At 37.6% G+C, this 19,447-nt stretch overlaps 1 protein-coding gene across 1 annotated transcript; it reads left to right on the forward strand.

The window, feature by feature from the left end:
* The first annotated feature begins 5,834 nt into the window (after nt 1-5,834).
* On the forward strand, nt 5,835-18,854 carry LOC106050436 (beta-N-acetyl-D-glucosaminide beta-1,4-N-acetylglucosaminyl-transferase-like). Its single transcript, XM_056039856.1, has 7 exons — nt 5,835-6,328; nt 8,310-8,542; nt 10,684-10,874; nt 12,576-12,698; nt 14,951-15,046; nt 16,038-16,176; nt 18,417-18,854. Exons 1-7 carry the CDS (start codon nt 6,082-6,084, stop codon nt 18,492-18,494), a joined length of 1,107 nt encoding a protein of 368 aa, XP_055895831.1. The 5' UTR covers nt 5,835-6,081; the 3' UTR covers nt 18,495-18,854.
* Nucleotides 18,855-19,447: the final 593 nt, after the last annotated feature.

The following is a 19,447-nucleotide window of genomic DNA, read 5'->3' on the forward strand; positions in this document are numbered from 1 at the left end:
TTAAAAGTTCTAAAACAAAATTGAGAATCATCTCATCTCTGACTGTGGCCCATTCCGGTGCTTAATCTACCAACGATGTTTTCTCCAGGCTTCAAGGCTATGGCCCAGTCTCTTTAACTGTCTTGCCCATTCTCTTGGAGTGTGCACCCACATGTCAGTGCCATGTATTTCTGGACTGTCCCTTATTTTCACATTATATTGAGTCTTGGCTATAGTTGTAAAAGAATAGTGAAAATGTCAACCATTTATAGTGGAGCAAAACATATTTGATAAATTTTATAAAGATAATTTATTTGTAGAATCAAGAAATATTTTATTTTTTTAATTTCAATAAGTCAATGCATAATTTGTATACTCTGTTTTCCCCCAAACATAGACTTGAAGCTAGGTGCTGAAACAAATGTGATACATACATATATTAAACATGAATGAATAGCAGCACCAGTGACCAAGTTTTTAAGAGAGAAAGTAGTGAATTAAAAAGCTACGAAAATAAGGGACTGCGCTGACCGAGGCTTGAACCTGGAAATGACACAACTGCCTAGCGATAACGTACTAGGCGAACTTAACCTCTACACCATCGAAATGTCAAAAAAACCCATTTGTCTGGTCCAGAGTCATTTCGCCCGTATGCAAATTACCACCCCAGTGGTCAAAGGTCACATGCCCTAGCTAGCCTCTCCCCCCACCTCGCAGCATCCATTCACTAACAACTTCATTAGAGCCGACACAGACAGCCATTAGTTAGGCATGTATTAGGCAAACGATGGCTCTATCTAATTGTATATCTCTTATAATGACAATTGGACAACATAAACACATTACATATAGAAGCTTCACAACATGTTCTGCTCAATTCTTTGACAGTAAGAAAGGCAAAGAGCTTGAATGAGAATGGTAAATAATGTAAAGAAAACAAATATGAAAGTTTCTTTGGTATGTGACAGCATGACATGTTGCAGTTGTTGCCCTTTGCATCTTATTGTTAATGTACATTTAGGCTCTAAAACAAGTGAATCCAACTGAAGGGGAAACAACTCACTAACTGCTCATTTTTTAAACTTTTTTTTTTTTTCTTTTTTTTAATAGTTTGCTTAACATAAAAAGGTGTAAGAAATAATTAATCGCACATGCTGTGACACTTTCAAAACTATTAACACTAATTCAGGGTGACCCAATGTAGAGTTTACTGTTGAATGTTTTACAAAACACCCAAGTTTGAACATTCAATCCAAGCTTCTAAGAACAGGAATCTTACATTAGTGTCCTCATCATTGCCCTATTTTAGAGATCAACTCTCTGTTCTCTGGGATATGGTTTAATTCAATAAATTTATTAACTTCTCTTCTTCTTTTTAGTAAAATAAAAAAAGTATTTAAAGGGAACAAATTTGATCTATCATTTACCAATAATTAATTATTACATGTGCAGCCAGTCTGGAAATTGGCCCGGAATATTCTAAATGCCAGTCAAGAGTGTACTATATGCCAGTCTAGAGAGTTACTAGACAGACATGGCATGTAATCATGTATGTTTTATATTAGCTTGTATTTAATTAGCATCTGTATTGTCTCTTGTATAATTTTAATGATCTAGCTTTAATGACATCCAAAGTATTCATAAATGTTCAATATGTTTTGACCTGTCTACGGTGTACCCTAATATACCCAAGATGCATTTTGGTATCAGGCTAGAGTATTTTCCTAAATGAACTTCATTTTAAAAATCTTTTCTGCATTCTATTGTCTTTTAGGTATGACGACTCTTTAAAAGTTGCCATCACAGACCTTGTGCAGTCTATAGGGTAGATGATATAAAGGTCATCTGTTTTTATGACCAACAGATAATGACCAACTACTTTACTGTCCCCCATTAGAGTCCAGTGCACTCAGGGGCGTCCTTAAAATCCCAAAATTAAAAAATCCCAGTCGTGACTTTAGTTAGCACAATATTTAACCTAGTCATGCTAATAACTTGATAGCACAGCTTGCCATTAGTGTAGATAAAAAAGATATTATACACCTAACAATTAGTGTTAATTAGTTTTTGCTACAGTTTGTCAGGTAGTTGAAAGTAGATGATGGTACAGTCTACTTTTAAGAAACTGAAAAAAAAATTAGAATTTTCATTTTTATCTTTTATAATAATATTTTGTGTTTGAAGTATCCCATAATATTATTGTTGAGTTTCTGTCACTGATTCCATAATACATCATTGTTTTTATGTCAATATTCTCATTCCAATATATTATTTTGTTTCTTTTCTTTACTAAATACTGTCATAATGACAACTATAACCACTATTTCAAATATATAATGTGAAAATATGTTTGTTTTTACACAATTCCTAGTCCATGTTTTTAATTTATTTTATGTTTCATTTCGTTTCTGCTTTAAAGGAAGTCCACAAATTGAACTTGAAATGTTTATCTCTTGTTTTTATTGATGGATTTCTTAGTTTGTAACAAAAAAAATAATATTTAATCCAATCTTTCTTGTGTGTTGTCTTTTTTTTTTTAATGTTTAAATTCCATATTATTTTCTGGGACAATATTTAATATGTACTTATGATTGGACAGATACTAAAGAGAAATTCTTGTGATTGGACAGTTATTTTCGATATTTACTCTTAAGAGCTCTATTAGTAATGGGACATAGACTTTTAAGAGATCTATTAGTGGTGGGACATAGACTTTTAAGAGATCTATTAGTGGTGGGACATAGACTTTTAAGAGATCTATTAGTGGTGGGACATAGACTTTTAAGAGATCTATTAGTGGTGGGACATAGACTTTTAAGAGATCTATTAGTGGTGGGACATAGACTTTTAAGAGATCTATTAGTGGTGGGACATAGACTTTTAAGAGATCTATTAGTGGTGGGACATAGACTTTTAAGAGATCTATTAGTGGTGGGACATAGACTTTTAAGAGATCTATTAGTGGTGGGACATAGACTTTTAAGAGATCTATTAGTGATGGGACATAGACTTTTAAGAGATCTAATAGTGGTGGGACATAGACTTTTAAGAGATCTATTAGTGGTGGGACATAGACTTTTAAGAAATCTATTAGTGGTGGGACATAGACTTTTAAGAGATCTATTAGTGGTGGGACATAGACTTTTAAGAGCTCTATTAGTGGTGGGACATAGACTTTTAAGAGATCTATTAGTGGTTGGACATAGACTTTTAAGAGATCTATTAGTGGTGGGACATAGACTTTTAAGAGATCTATTAGTAATGGGACATAGACTTTTAAGAGCTCTATTAGTAATGGGACATAGACTTTTAAGAGCTCTATTAGTAATAGGACATATACTTTTAAGAAATATATTAGTAATGGGACATAGACTTTTAAGAGGTCTATTAGTAATGGGACATAGACTTTTAAGAGCTCTATTAGTGGGACAGATACTTTTGGCATCGCTTAGTTTATTGTTTTAAATCCCAAGGACGTCGAAACATGTTGCTTGCACACAATCCAGTAATAAGTTCAACATTGCAACCCAGCAATAGGTTTAACATTGCAACCATAAATACGTTTAACATCATTAAAAAAAAGATTTAACATTGAAATCCTGTAATAAGTTTAACATTATCGTCAATGTACAGATTGTGTGTGCAAAAATATCAATCGAGGTGCAAAATCTTTCTTTTATCTTCATTTTTATTTGTTTATTTACAATGCCAGATGCGCAGAAAACATGCGCGATGGCACTTTAAGCTGTTCCCCTTAAAGAGAATTCATAGATACTGCATGAAGGCGATTTTTTTTCCCGTAAACTTTAAAAAGAAAATAATTCGTCGTTTTTACAAAACTACGGAAGTAGCTCTTAAAGTTTAAAGATAAATAATATCGTACTTTATGGGATAAAATGCAGATTGATCACAATTATAATAACTAGATTTGAAGTCAATGGCTGAAAAAGTAAGGCAATGAAATTGTAGTGGGCACTATGTTCCATGAGGAACTCGAAGGAAAGATGATGATGATACATAAAGCATATTATGGTATCGTTTGAGTTGGTGGTAGAAGAACCAGCCATTTTTAATTTGGCACGTTTTTCTCCTAGATCTGAGGCCAATGTTTTTCCCCTCTCCAGGGCCGGCCTTAGGCATAGGCAATCTAAGGCCTTCGATTGGTTGTGGCCTCGTACAAGAAGAAATGGCGAAACTTGACTCCAATGTTATTCTTGTCTTATTATTATTATGACAGACGTTACTTAAAAATGGAAGATAATTACGTCCTACGCATTTCGTGTGTCAATCTAGACATGCTTGTTAATCAATGACTTAAACTCTGCTACGTCGTTGGTTTTCCTGGCTGATTCAGGCAACCCATTCCATGCTCTAATGGCACTAGGGAATAAAGAGAACTTGTGCGATTTGTTCTAGCGTTTGATATAAGAAATGTGCCTCTGTCTTTGTGTCTGAGTATTTAATTAGATTTTGTTTTTCTATGTGTAAATTACGGTTTAGTGTTTTTGTAGGCTATTATAGCTACTTTACTTTGTATTCTTCTGTCCTGAAGTATCACTTAAGTTTAGTGATTTTACTTGTGGCGTTACTCTAGTCAAATTGGAATATTCGTTTGTATCTGTTGGAGTAGCCTACACTAGGTTTTTAATCAATTGTGTAATATTAGTTATTTCGCTGTTTATTATTTAATTTTTCTATTTCATTTGGGACCTCCAAATTCACTGCGCCTAGAGCCTCCAATTATCCAAGGCCGGCCCTGCCCTCTCTTTCTTTGTCACCATCTCTCTCCTCTTATGTATTTCATCATTTTTAAAAACCTCTCCTCGTTCCATATGTTAGAACAAATTTGAACAAATGTTCCTTCTTCCTGAGTGCTATTAGAGCATGCCTGAGCCAGCAAGGAAAACCAATGACTTGGCAGAATTTAATTCATTGGTTAATATCTATTGGAGCAGCTCACATCCCATTTACAAGAAAAAGGACGCCTATTATAAAGCTATCTCGACACGACCAGTGCATAATTTTTCGACTCAGAACCGTACACAACAGAATGAGACAACAGATGTTCCGGAAGCTTAAAGTCGGAACAAGCGAAACTTGCCCTTGTGGAGCATCACCAGAGAATGCTGACCATGTCCTTCAAAGCTGCATACTATATCAAGTTTCTGGCCCCAAAACCCTCCTATAGAACAGAAATTATACCGAGAACTACCTGGTCTGCAAACCACTGCGCAGTTCATCTTAATTAAAGTTCCCCTTTCAGACCTTGTGTTCTATAGGGCAGATGATGTAAAGGTCATCTGTTTCTGTGGCCTACGGTTAACGAGGGTGTCATGTGGCCAGCACAACGACCAAACGCCTTTACTTTTCCCTAACTAATGTCAGGTACCCATTAGAGCTGGGTGGACTCAGAGGCGCCCGAAGATCCCCGGTTCGGAAGCCAAGCACTTTACCGCTCAGCCACCGCGCCTCCGCAGTTCATCTCAGATATAAGATTACTGATCTGAACCCTCCGACATGTAAAATGAGAACGAAGAAGAAGAACATGCATGACTAGATGCATGACGCGTAGGACGTAATCATCTCCTTTTTTAAAGTAACGTCTGTATTTTATAAGTTAAGATAAGATTGTGTTACTATACTAGTGTTATACAGGTCTTAATCTTCAGTCACCCACGGTGGTCAAATCTTACTCCTTAATGGCTTGTTTTAGCCATGGGCGCATGGTTATTAGTATTATTTTATTTTCGCTTTTTTCCTCGCGCTAGAAAATTGCGATTACATTTTGTGATCATGTTCTCAAAATTTATATTGAAAACAAAAAAAACTTTTTTTTCTCTTCATCAGCAGTACAGTTCCCAGCATTCAGTACTCCACATAGCCAGACTTTGTAATGTGTTCTAAATCCAAGTGTCCCATTATCTACTTATCCAGCCTTGTAAGGAAGTGTGCCAGATTCTAGCACTTTGACTAGTCCTCAGTCAATGCATGCTATGCCCAAACGTCCGATATTTGACTGATCAGTCCTAATATCATGAATTCTACTAGGCCGGTCTGTCCTTAATACGTCCTGAGCCAGATCCACTTGACTACGTTCGGCTTATGATGATTCTCAAGAGACATATACGGAAGTTTAATCCCGAAGGTCATCTGTACAGAACTAAAAACCAAAAATTAAAGTTCCACTCCTTTCTGATGGTCATCGGAGTCTCGGTCATCCTTGTGCTCTCGGCCACAGCCATCATCTGCTTCAATACTCGGTCCGAGATGCTCTGGTGCTCGTTGCTGTTGGGTCATTTCAGGAAAGAATTACAGCTCCCAGAATGCAAAGACATGTCGTGGTCTACTGGTAAAATAAGAACGACAACTAACAAATAGTAATGTATTAAAATGTTGTGGCGGCGTCTAAGTTCGAATCATGGCATTAAACATGAAGGGCGGGCGTGATCGGGATTTCTTGGCCACTAGCTCGCGCATACACTGGGTCCATGTTTAACTCTTTCTCTCCGTAATTATTTTTCCGCGTTTCGATGGAATTCTTCATTTTGCTCATTTCAATTTCTCTACCCTATTATGATTAAGCTTCAATAGCTTTGTTGTTTGTTATTGAAAAATGTTTTTATTTGGTATAGAATTCAAGGGGAATGCATGTTCTTTTTATATAACACAAAGAAAAGTTTATAAAATTAAACATTAATTGAATGAGGTCAAATCAACGTAGGTATTGTCAATAGGAGAGAAAGAGTTAAGGTCTTCTTGTTAACCCTGGCAGAGTGCAAAAGAAGTTCGTTCTGTTTCATTTCAGAAGACAAAAAAAATGTTTTCTGCCTACTCGATAAGCTTATGATTTGAATGCAGTGCCTTTGAGAATCATTAATTAAAAACTATTAGGCCATATTTATCTACTAGTATTCATAAAATTCAGAACCAAATATATATATATATATATATATATATATATATATATATATATATATATATATATATATATATATATATATATATATATATGTGTATGTGTATATGTGTATATATGTATATGTATATGTATATATATATATATATGTATAAATAATATTTAAAAAAAAACAACAAAGTACATATGAAGCACACCACTACTATGCAGCTTCCATTAGTCATTTAATTAATGTAATAGATTTAGATTTTAGACTAACAATAATATATCAGTGCGATTAGAAATATTTTTACCAATTGTTTTTGTTTAGCACAGTCTCATGCTTTTAGCTTTCCCAATACGCTATAATCCTATCACTTTTCTGGACCAGTTGGGAAAGGGGTGGTGTGAGAAAGAAGGGGGTATCTGAGTAAATATTAACGGAATCGCTTTTTAAATGCATTTATTTTTTTAAAAGTTGAACGACCTAGATTCGAACTCAAGGGCTCTAGCCTCCTCTATCTAACACGCTAACCACTGCACCAGAGAAAGGCTTATGAAAATAGAAGGATTTATAGTTATCTAATGTTAATTTCAAGCTTTATAGCAAAGTATGAAGGGGACAAATTCAACGTATACCAACACATCAGTCAAATACTATTTCTTTCCCTTGTTCGATACCAAACAAAATAAGTAATTACCAATAGTTAATTAACTAATTTTTAAACAAGGTTACAAAGACAGTTTGTGTGGAAACACTAACTCAAATCGGCCCCCGAAGTGGTCCACCCAGGAAGGTAAAAAGGCAGGTTTATCTTATCTTATATAACACAGACGTTAATTCAAAAAAGAAGATGATTACGCCCTACGCGTCATGCACTCAGTCATGCATATTAACCAATGACTTAAATTCTGCTAAGTCACTGGTTTTCCTGGCTAGCTCAGGCAACCCATTCCATGCTCTAATAGAAAAAGACAAATGACAGAGAAGGATATGTGAAAGTGAATGTGAAGTTAGATGTGAATCTGGCATAACTGATGTCTTATAATGAATATCTAAATGATCTAATTGTTTTGTAAAGGGTTAATCTCTTATTCAAATCCTCAAGTAAAAAAAAACATTTCCGTAAAAAAAAAATAATTGAAAAAAAAAATTATGTGTACTGTATTCTCGAACATTGGGATAACTATGGCGACGCCCTGTCCGTTGTTCTTACTCACGGAAGCACAGTCATACACTCTGCTCGACAATACGCTGCCTACATGAATGCCTCCGGCAAATAGCGGGGTATGCTACGCCGTGGGTCGACTAGTACATATTAAAAAACTTTATGTATGGGAAATAATGATAACTTTTTTGTTTCTTGCGGTATGTGTGTTTGTGTAATAGTGATAATATTTCCCACTTTCACGTCTCTCTCTCTCCTGTTGGTAGTAGGTAGGGTTCAGGTACCCACAGAGGTGACGAACGTTAACGAAGCTGTAGCGATGCTCCCTGGTATGAAAGCTGGTGGGCGCCACTGCCCCAGAGACTGCAAGCCTAAAGACAAAACAGCTATCGTGATACCTTTCCAGGACAGGCAGACGCACCTGGATATTCTCTTGGCAGTGCTGTTGCCCATGTTGGTCAGGCAAGGTCTGGACTTTTGTGTGTTTGTGATCGAGCAGGTACAGAAGTGTCCGTTTTTTGAGATTTTAAGTTTATCTCATAATTGATTATCTTTTCTCGGTTTATCTCATCTTAGCTTATCACATATTGTCTATATAAGCGTATCTTATTTTAGCTTATCACAGATTATCTTTATCAACTTATCTCATCTAAGCTTATCGCAGCGTATCCATATCATCGTATCTCATTTTAGCTGACGAGATTATCTTTATCAACTTATCTAATTTTAGCGTATCACATTGTCTATATCAGCTTATCTCATCTGAGCTTATCACAATTTAGCTATATCAGCTATCTCATTTTAACTTATCACAAATGATCTATATCAACGGATCTCATTTAAGCTTATCACAGATGATCTATATCAGCTGATCTCATTTTAGCTTATCACAGATGATCTATATCAGCTGATCTCATTTTAGCTTATCACAGATGATCTATATCAGCTTGTCTCATTTTAGCTTATCACAGATGATCTATATCAGCTGATCTCATTTTAGCTTATCACAGATGATCCATATCAACTGATCTAATTTTAGCTTATCACAGATGATCTATATCAGCTGATCTCATTTTAGCTTATCACATGATCTATATCAGCTGATCTCATTTTAACTAATCACAAATGATCTATATCAACGGATCTCATTTAAGCTTATCACAGATGATCTATATCAGCTGATCTCATTTTAGCTTATCACAGATGATCTATATCAGCTTGTCTCATTTTAGCTTATCACAGATGATCTATATCAGCTGATCTCATTTTAGCTTATCACAGATGATCTATATCAGCTGATCTTATTTTAGCTTATCACAGATGATCCATATCAACTGATCTAATTTTAGCTTATCACAGATGATCTATATCAGCTGATCTCATTTTAGCTTATCACAGATGATCTATATCAGCTGATCTCATTTTAACTAATCACAAATGATCTATATCAACGGATCTCATTTAAGCTTATCACAGATGATCTATATCAGCTGATCTCATTTTAGCTTATCACAGATGATCTATATCAGCTTGTCTCATTTTAGCTTATCACATATGATCTATATCAGCTGATCTCATTTTAGCTTATCAGAGATGATCTATATCAGCTAATCTCATTTTAGCTTATCACAGATGATCCATATCAGCTGATCTAATTTTAGCTTATCACAGATGATCTATATCAGCTGATCTCATTTTAGCTTATCACAGATGATCTATATCAGCTGATCTCATTTTAGCTTATCACAGATGATCCATATCAGCTTATCTCATTTTAGCTATTTTAACATTATTATATTATTATTTATTATTTATTATTATATTATTATTTTAACATATATATATATATATATATATATATATATATATATATATATATATATATATATATATATATATATATATATATATATATATATATATAATTAGAGCACGTTTGTCCTGATACTACCACACAAAGCTTGGGATTTTAAACTTACGTTTTGTATATTCATTCCAGCTAGTCCGTTGAGTATTTTGTTATCCGGAAACATTATTTTGTAATTATCTTTCATTTTTATTCCTCCTCTCTTTTTTCACTCTTCTCTCTACCTCCTCCATTTTCCTTTCTCTTCCGATTCTGTATCTCTCCTCTCCCTCTTCGATTTCCTCCCTCTCTCTCTCTTCTCTTTCCATTCTCTCCTCCCTTTTCTTTCTCTTCTCGTATCTGTCTCCTTTCCTCTCCCCTTCCTTCATGCCTCCCGTTCTCCTCTCTCTTTCCTCATTTCGTTTTCCAACACTCTGAAGCCATTCCCTCTCCCTCCTTCCTCTTCTCGTTCCCCTTTCCTCTCTGCTTCCTCTCTATCCCTCCTTAAGTGCGACCAGTAATATTTCAATCTGACCCTGAAGACATTAAGTGAGGGAATTAAACCAAAACCAATCATTACAGAAGGCCTGAATACTGACATGCAACGTCGCAGCCTATGGGCAGTTTTAACCAATAGCTCGTTGCTCGTTTTACGAGGTGGCAACGAGCTACGTTGCAGGTCAGTGTTTAGGCCTGCTATAACGATGGTCTCAGTTAAACGATGACGCCGAGACTGTTTACCCTACACCGAAACAGTGTAGCCATTTAGCCAGAGACCGTTCCTTTATCTCTAGATGTCACGTAACGAGTTTAACAAAAGTCTCCTTACCAATGTTGGTTACATTGAGGCGCTGAAGATTGACGACTTTGACTGCTTCATCTTTCACGACGTCGACCTGGTACCCATTGATGACCGGAACATCTACAGGTGCCATACCGACGGGCCTGTTCACATGGCGGCTGCTATCAATAAATTCAACTATAGGTAAGAAAGGAGGCGCGGTGGCTGAGTGGTAAGTTATTGGCCTCGGAACCGATTGTCCGAGGTTCGAATCCTGGTGAAGAATTGGATTTTTAATTTCGGTATCTCTAGGGCGTCTCTGAGTCCACCCAGCTTTAATTGATACCTGGCATTAGTTGGGGAAAAGTAGCGACGGTCGGACGTTGTGCTGGCCAAATGACACCCTCGTTAACCATGGGTCACAGAAACAGATGACCTTTAGGGCCCTACATCATCTGACCACATAGTCTGAAAAGATAACTGTTTTTTTTATAGGTAAGAAAGCAGCGGAGATACATAAGAGAACAGTGTACACCAACTACGCTTACAAACACTATTATAATTGATAAGATTTATTTATAGTTTGTTGAATGCTAAGTCAAAAGAGAAAAAACAACAACAACAACATGAAAAGCCAGCGTTTCTCAAATCTTTACAAATGATGCCCCCTAGTCAAACTAATTTCCGTTCGCGCCCATCTTTATCCACCCAGGTGATGGTTGTCTGGTGCTGTGTTACACATTCTGAACTGTTTTTCCAAGATTTCAATAATTCCGGGTTCGAACCCAGCACGCCGCCACCCCCCCCCCCACCCGTTGCGCTGCGGGAGGTTTGAGCTAGGATGTAATCATCTTCAAATGGGAAGAAACACCCGAAACGTAGAAGAGAACAATACTTGTAGGAGTGCGGTTTGTGTGGGCGCTGGAAGCTCCCCCCCCCTCCCAGCGAAACCAAACGTTTTCCTCTATTCTAAACCTCCAGAAACTCATTCTCCTGGTGTCTACAACCGAGACCAATCTTATAGAAGGCCTGAACACTGGCCTACAACGTCACAACCTGTGGGCTGTCGAGACCAATAGTTCGTTGCCACGTCGTACAGGCCTGTGACATGGCAACACGCAAGCTTAAAATATATGGCCATATTACAAGATCTTCGGTGCTCGCAAAGACCTTCCTTCAGGGAACAGTAACAGGAAAAAGAAGAAGAAGAGGCCGACAGAGAAAGCGAAGGGAGGACAACATAAAAGAATGGGCGGGCCTGTTATTGAAAGAGGTTCTAAGGCAAAAGACAGAGAAATGGAGAAAAACTGTCGAGGAGCATGGTGCCCCAACGGTCAAACAGACTAAGGGATATGTAAGGTATAACAATCGGTATTGCTACAACCCATTCCTCCCCTCCTGCGATGAAGAGCGTAAGTCGAAGTTCAATTAAGAAGTGTTTGGATTTTCCAGTACTGAAGTTATAAGAGACATTCGAAGCAGTACAGCATGTTTGTTTTGGATACAGGCGTGGTCATCGCGAGGTCGCCATTGTGTGCAGCCGAAATCAATTGTTTTAGAAGGCCTGAATGCTGGCCTGCGACGTCGCAACCTGTTGACACTGTAGACCAATGGCTCGTTGCCACGTCACAAGTCGGACGCCACAATATTTTGACAACTTCGACAATCTTAATATAATGAATTATGGATACTTTGATTATCTTGATAATACAATGCATTATAGATACTTTAACTATCTTTACAGTCTAATGTATTTCGTATACTTTGAGTATCTTGACGATACAATGTATTATAGATACTTTAACTATCTTTACAGTCTAATGTAGTAGGATAGTCCTACTATTACGGATATTTGTACTATGTTTACAGTCTAATGTTTTAAGGATACTCTGGCTATCTTTGCAGTCTAATGTATCATGGATACTTCGGCGGAGTGGTCGCTTTCACGAGGAAGCAGTACCTCAAGATCAACGGCGCTTCAAACATGTACTTCGGGTGGGGCGCCGATGACGATGACTTGAGAGATCGGTAATGAACAGAAAGTTACTTTAGTTTTGAGTACCGTACATCTATAAGTACAAATAGTTATTTATTTTTAATAGTTGGTCTGTGCAGTAAGGCGTGCTTAGTAATATTAAGAGAGAAAAGTGTGGGGTGAAGCTTTGTTTAGATTATCTCCCCGTAAATAGATTTCACAGATTGTTAAGGACTTGAACAAGCCGGGTCTTTCAAAGCCAAATGTTGCAACATAGATCACCGGAAAATATTAAGTCTCCCGATCTAGAGAGATCTATTTTTACAGTACCTCTATTTAACCCGTTCAACTCATGGACATTAAAGACACGGATCTCGAAAACGGCTCTAACGATGTTCCTAGAAATTTGACAAAGTGTGTATATTTTTTGGGGCAAAGAATTACTGGCGAATGGGCTACAAGTTATAATGTTCTTTAAAATGAAATTTGGTCTGGACGAGAGGCCAAGTGCGCTTGAACTTGGCTTGGCTTGGCTACCTAGAAGGGGGCTCGAGGTTCGACACCCGACTCGGGCAGAGTTGTGTTTACTGAGCGCCTAAAGGCAGCACGGAAAACAGACTCCTTGATTTCCCCTCCCCCACTGGTCCACAAATGAGGTTGGACCAAAAGCGCTCTGAGCATGCTATAAGCATGAAAGTAGCGCTATATAAAAGCTATAATAATAATAATAATAATAATTACGAGAAGCATATCCTGAAACTCAATGTTGTCGACAAATGCCGAAAATGTGGAAATGTGGGCGAGTCGATTGAACACATTATGGCAGGATGTCCAGCCCTATCAGAATCAGCCTACCTGGGTCGCCATAACCAAGTTGCAAAGTTAATACACCAACACCTGGCTTTGACGTACAAATTGATCGGTAAGGACACTCCCCCTTATTATAAATACTCTCCGCAAGAGGTTCTCGAGTCTACTGAACATCTGCTGTACTGGGATAGGCCTATTCTGACCGACAAAACGGTAGATTTCAATCGCCCGGATCTGCTGTTCATCGATAAAAAAGAAAAAACCGCTACCATTATCGATATCGCCGTACCACTGTCTCATAATTTAAGAAAAACTGAGATAGAAAAACAAAGAAAATATGGGAACCTAGGCTTGGAGATTAAGCGTCTATGGAAATTGTCCAAAATAACAATATACCCCATTGTTATATCAACCGAGGGGATAATAACAACTGACCTCACAGACACCTTCAAGGCCCTTAACATTCCTAGGAACATCTTCGTTGCCTGTCAGAGGGCGGTACTGCTGCAGACCTGCCACATCACCAGAAAATTCCTCAGTGGAAACTGTTAAAGGGACTACGATGAATTTTGTTTCTCTTTAGCGAAACTCGACCCTGGCAGCGCCAGAGAATGACTACTCGTTCATTTCTAACATAATAATAGTATCTTGAACACACCTACGTCAGCGGATATTCCCGAATATATTCATTACAGAGTTAAATAAATAAATAGACATTCTGCAACATTTCGTCTTCTAAGCCTGAATCTATAGGCCTATGATTAGAGTTGTATATACACTTGACTAGATTTATACATTCGCTTAACCAAGATTTTTGGGGGGGCTTTGGGCGAGGTAATTCTTTTTCTATTTTTTAAAACTTATTATCCATTCGTTATCAAGAGCTAATTAATGGCTCTTACTAAAATTCGTCAGCTTTATAAAGGAAGAATCGTGTTAAAAAAACAACACCTTATTGATGTTGCTTGTTTATCATAGAACCGAAGCTCATTGTAGCTGGATAATTCATTAACCCACTTCGCAACCGCTCTAAGTGGCGACTTGTATCTTCTTTTTCCTATTCGCTCTAACATTTTTTGGTCCGATTAAACAGAATTTCGATTCAAATAACTTAAGGAAACACAATTTCACCTATATTAGGGGATTTGTTTCAAATCTCAAAGACAACCTGCACCCATTAAACCACTGGTACATAAGATCTAAAAGAAGTGGTCGTCTCCTTTCCATTAGGACTAAAACTGAAAGATGTAAAAACTTCTTTATCCCACTTTCGGACAGAGTGTTACAAGATCAGCTGTCGTCATCGAGAAGTACATAGAAGTCAAATTCATAAAGCGCTGATTGTGTATGTGTTTTTGTGTGTGAATGTTGTTCGAATTTTTCATCTATACTGTTATTGTACAGTAGTTACGCTGAGCTTGTCAATTGTAGTCAAACTGAATTTCCATTAGATTGGATCAATAAAAATTATCTTAAAATATATATTAATTTACAGAGTGACATTCAAAAATTTGACTCTGTTTCGAAAAACGTATAAATATGGAGCCTATGACATGCTGTATCACACAGATTCCAAGAAGAACTCTGACAGGTAACTAATGAGCACTATGTTAGTCGTGTGTAGGCCTATATCTATTAATCTATACTGTATTTAGTTCGTTTAAGTGTTATACCTATGGAGGTGATGCGCGCGCGCGCGTGTGTGTGTGTGGGGGTGGGGGGTGGGGGTGGGGGGGGGGCTAGCTGAAACACTACACAGACCAAAGCTAGATGAGCGGTCAAACTTGACGAGTGGCGTCGGTCATCCGTGACGAGTGGCGACGCGGCGACGTTTGGGGAAAGATGTATTGCCACCAACTATGAATTACAAAATATTCATATCCCCTCGCACAAGGCAGAAAATTTCCCAAACGAAATAAACTAGAACTTCTCAATCTCCTATTCAAAATTCAAATGCCACCGTTTTCCTCCAAAGTTAACAGAAGATACAGACTGGCCACAACTCAGTCTTGACAAATTTCTTTATATTCAACTCACTCTGTCTGTCTGTCTGTCTGGTAAAAGTTTGAATTCGTTATTTCCCCCACATCCAATCTCGAATCAAGCTGAAATTGTGCACAATTATTTCTTTTACCTGACAACAAAGAAATCAATAAAAATTAGTTAACTAACTATTGTCAATAAATTATTTTGCTTGGTATCTCGAACAATGGAAAGAAGTTGTTTAATTGAAGTAGTGGGATAAGCTGAATTAGTCCCCTTTATAGGACGTCGTATGAGTCTCAGAGAACACAAACATGAAACACGACGAGACAATTGAAACAATACACAACTATACAATCTTCTATGTTCATAGGAACTTCCCTAGCAGAGTGGTTAGAATGTCGGCTTGAGGAGGCTTGTGCCATGAGTTCGAATTCAGGTCGCCCAACCCTTTTTTATATAAATGCTTTTTTTGTTTAGTCTTGATGCATTACAGATTTAATTACATGACTGATCCAAACTAAATAATACAAGGATGCTTAATATAAAGCTTTGCCTGTCTTTTTTTTAAAGTATGTTTTTATATTTTCAATTTACAGGTTTAAAGTTTATAAAACGCGAAAGGTCAGGCAAGACTATGATGGTCTTAATTCGGTGGTTTATACATCGTCTGGTTTACTGTTGCTTCCAGCATACACCCGGATTGGAGTGTCTTATGACAGAGTCCTCGTTGAGAAGGTAACAAAGAAAAGAATAATTAAACAAAACAAAAGAGTAACAGATTGTCATAAGAATAATACAAGAATAATGTTTAACAGCTTGGTTGTCGAAATGAGGTAACTTGTAAATTACAGACCTTCCTTTTGGTTGGCGTCACGTCTTTATAATTGAGAGTATACTGTCTCTATTTCCATGAAAAACAGATTCGGAGGAGCCTCTAGGCCTCTACTTATATAGACTGAAGAGATTTTCAATTTATTTTCCTTGTGTTAAATGTTTGTTTTACATGTTTCGGATGTTCCTTCAGAGTTGAAGATAATTACTTCCTAGTCCAAACCTCCCGCAGGACGACGGGGGATGGGAGCGGGCAGGGTTTGAACCCTGGACCATCGATAAATCTGAACGACAGTCCAGCGCGCAAACCGCACGACCAGGCAGCCATCCTGCTTTCAAAAGCAATTCAATAAACAAATGATTCAGCGGTGAACATAAAAAAATAAATCACTTGCACTATTAAAATAATGCCCTGACTGACGGTAAAGTATTATCGTTGAATAAATAAAGCACAGTGATGATTAAAGATATTAATTAGAGAATAATAAAAACTGAAAAAAAACCTGGAACAATGATTCCGATAGCTAGCTCTACTTTGCTTATACAGTCCCGAATCAAGACTCCGATAGCTAGCTCTACTTTGCTTATATAGTCCCGAATCAAGACTCCGATAGCTAGCTCTACTTTGCTTATATAGTCCCGAATCAAGACTCCGATAGCTAGCTCTACTTTGCTTATATAGTCCCGAATCAAGACTCCGATAGCTAGCTCTACTTTGCTTATATAGTCCCGAATCAAGACTCCGATAGCTAGCTCTACTTTGCTTATACAGTATCGGATCAAGACTCCGATAGCTAGCTCTACTTTGCTTATACAGTCCCGAATCAAGACTATTTTAGAGTGTTTATATCAGTGTTTCACAAACTGTGTTCTGTGGAACCTTAGTTTTCTGCGAGGCCTGACTAGATGTTCCACGAACTACTGGAATAATTAACTAGTAGGCCACCACATGTATTAATCTCACTTTGAAAAAATAAGCAAAGTGTTCCGCTAAATACTCAGAATGCGCGAAGTGTTCCGTTAAGGAAAAAGTTTGGGAAACATTGTTGACGCCATTATTAGTATTTTCGCAAGTTTCTTAAACTTCTGTGTCTTGTCCTTTTATCCAGTACTAAATATATGTCAGTGACAAGTTTGTTTACATTAAGGTCATCTAGATTGTTCAGTCTAGCAATAAGCATGTCCCCCCCTCTCTCTCTCTCTCTCTCTGTCTTTTCTGGCTTACCCATAGAAGTGTGACAGTTAGACGGGCTATACCTCCTGTCATAGAATTTTGCCGGACCGTCCTTGTGTCAGGGTTTACCTTTACCTATCCCTTAGTCTGTTGGACCGTTGGGGTACCAAGCAAGATTTGTCGACCGTCTTTCTCCATTCCTCCCTGTCTTTTGCCTTGTTTAAAACCTCTGTCAATGGTAGGCCCGTCCATTCTTTTATGTTGCCCTCCCATCGCTTTCTCTGTCTGCCTGTTCTTCTTTTTCCTGGTACTGTTCCCTGAAGGAAGGTCTTTGCGAGCCCCGTGGATCTTGTAATATGGCCATATATTTTAAGCTTGCGTTTCTTTACAATAGTTAGCAGGTCATCATGGGGTCGAATCGCTGCAGTAACCCTGTCTCTAATCTCTTGGTTTGTGATGAGGTATTCCATTGCTAGGATCCTCCTCTCTAGCTCTGCTATGTCAGGGTTACATATTGTAAACTAAAAGTGATATTAAAAATCCCAAATAGTGCTTGAAGCAATTGAAGCGGCTACTTTCGGTCCCCTGACAGTAAAGGCGGTTGGTCGCTGTGCTGGCCACAAGGTACAAATGTTAATTATCGGCCGTTGAAACCGATGAGATTGACACTGCCTGCCTCATGAGCAGCAAGACCTAATAGGGGAACGAAATGTTTTTTGTTTTTTTTCAAATGCAATAACTTCCCCCTCCCCCAATGCCGTAACTTTTTTCTTCATAAATGCCGTAACATATTTCCCAAATGCCGTAACTTTTCTTCACTAAACGACGTAACTTTCTATTTTTGTTTAAAATTAAAATGCCTTCATTTTTTTCCTGAATGGCGTAACATTTTCCATAAATGCTGTAACCTTTGTTTTCCTATGGCACAGGCTATGATAGTTTTCTCACCTGCTCTTACTCCTTCTCCCAGGCTATACCTCTACACATTGGATCTGGACCTACGAATGACTTTGAATATATGCAAGCCAAGTTTGTCACTATTGAATAATACGCAGAGAACAAAAAAACTTACTTAAGTTAGCATAGCGAAAATGAGCAAATACATTCTGATTTTATGATGGTATATCACCACAACACTGATACATTTTATGAACTTTATCTCTGCTCGCAAAATTTGGAGGAAAATTTTGATACTTCAAATGTTTGACACGTTTCGGAGGCTCCTTCAGAGTTGAGGATAAGATACGTCCTATTCCAAATCTCCCTCAAGACGACGTGGGGTGGCATGAACCAGAGACAAGCGAGACAACCGAACGACAGTCCAGTGAGCATACCAGGCCAGGCAGCCATAATTCTATTATTCTTCTTCATTTTTTGAAATTTAAACATAAAAAAAATCTAGAGGAAAAAAAAACAACAACAACAATAAAAGTTAATCAAAAAGACTTATGTTTTCTACTTTTGTAATTGTTAACTTATTATTTTTTCTATGCTGCTCACTGGCAGACCTTGGTTATGGCGCCCCCCCCCCTAAACTGTATTGGTTGTTCCTGTTCTTTTGAACCCAGCAGCTGCGTGAAAAGGGAGGGGGGCTGCTTTGTGGACTGCTTTGTGGAAGACGTTTTGACCATAACCTTTGCCCTAACTCTCATCTAGTCCTCCACGAGATTAGTCATATTTCTATAGTCCTCCATGAATGGAGCCTTATTTCTATAGTCCTTCACGAGATGAGCCATAGTCCTATATTCGTCTCACGTGCGAAAGAGTCCCACGAAAGACATTACTATTATATATAAAATCGAGAGATCTAATTCTGATAAAATATTCGATGAACAAAAATAATCGACCGTCACTTAATTTCACACAGAATCTCTATTTTATTTCTTGTCTAACCGCCCGTATTATCTAGTTGTATTCAAATATTGATGCTGGTGGGAATGTACACTTTGGTTTCTTATAGTTCAAATGTTTTTTGTTTGGTGTAATGCACAAATTGTAAGA

This window comes from Biomphalaria glabrata, chromosome 9 (assembly GCF_947242115.1).
Source record: "Biomphalaria glabrata chromosome 9, xgBioGlab47.1, whole genome shotgun sequence".
Taxonomy (NCBI): Eukaryota; Metazoa; Mollusca; class Gastropoda; family Planorbidae; genus Biomphalaria; species Biomphalaria glabrata.

Bases quoted from the DNA above. Each gene is read 5' to 3' on its own strand.
- LOC106050436 (XM_056039856.1), top strand. From the start codon at position 6,082: ATGATGATTCTCAAGAGACATATACGGAAGTTTAATCCCGAAGGTCAT. The intron at 6,329-8,309 runs GTAAAATAAGAA...TCCTGTTGGTAG, and splicing joins AGACATGTCGTGGTCTACTG to TAGGTAGGGTTCAGGTACCC. The intron at 15,047-16,037 runs GTAACTAATGAG...TTCAATTTACAG, and splicing joins TCCAAGAAGAACTCTGACAG to GTTTAAAGTTTATAAAACGC.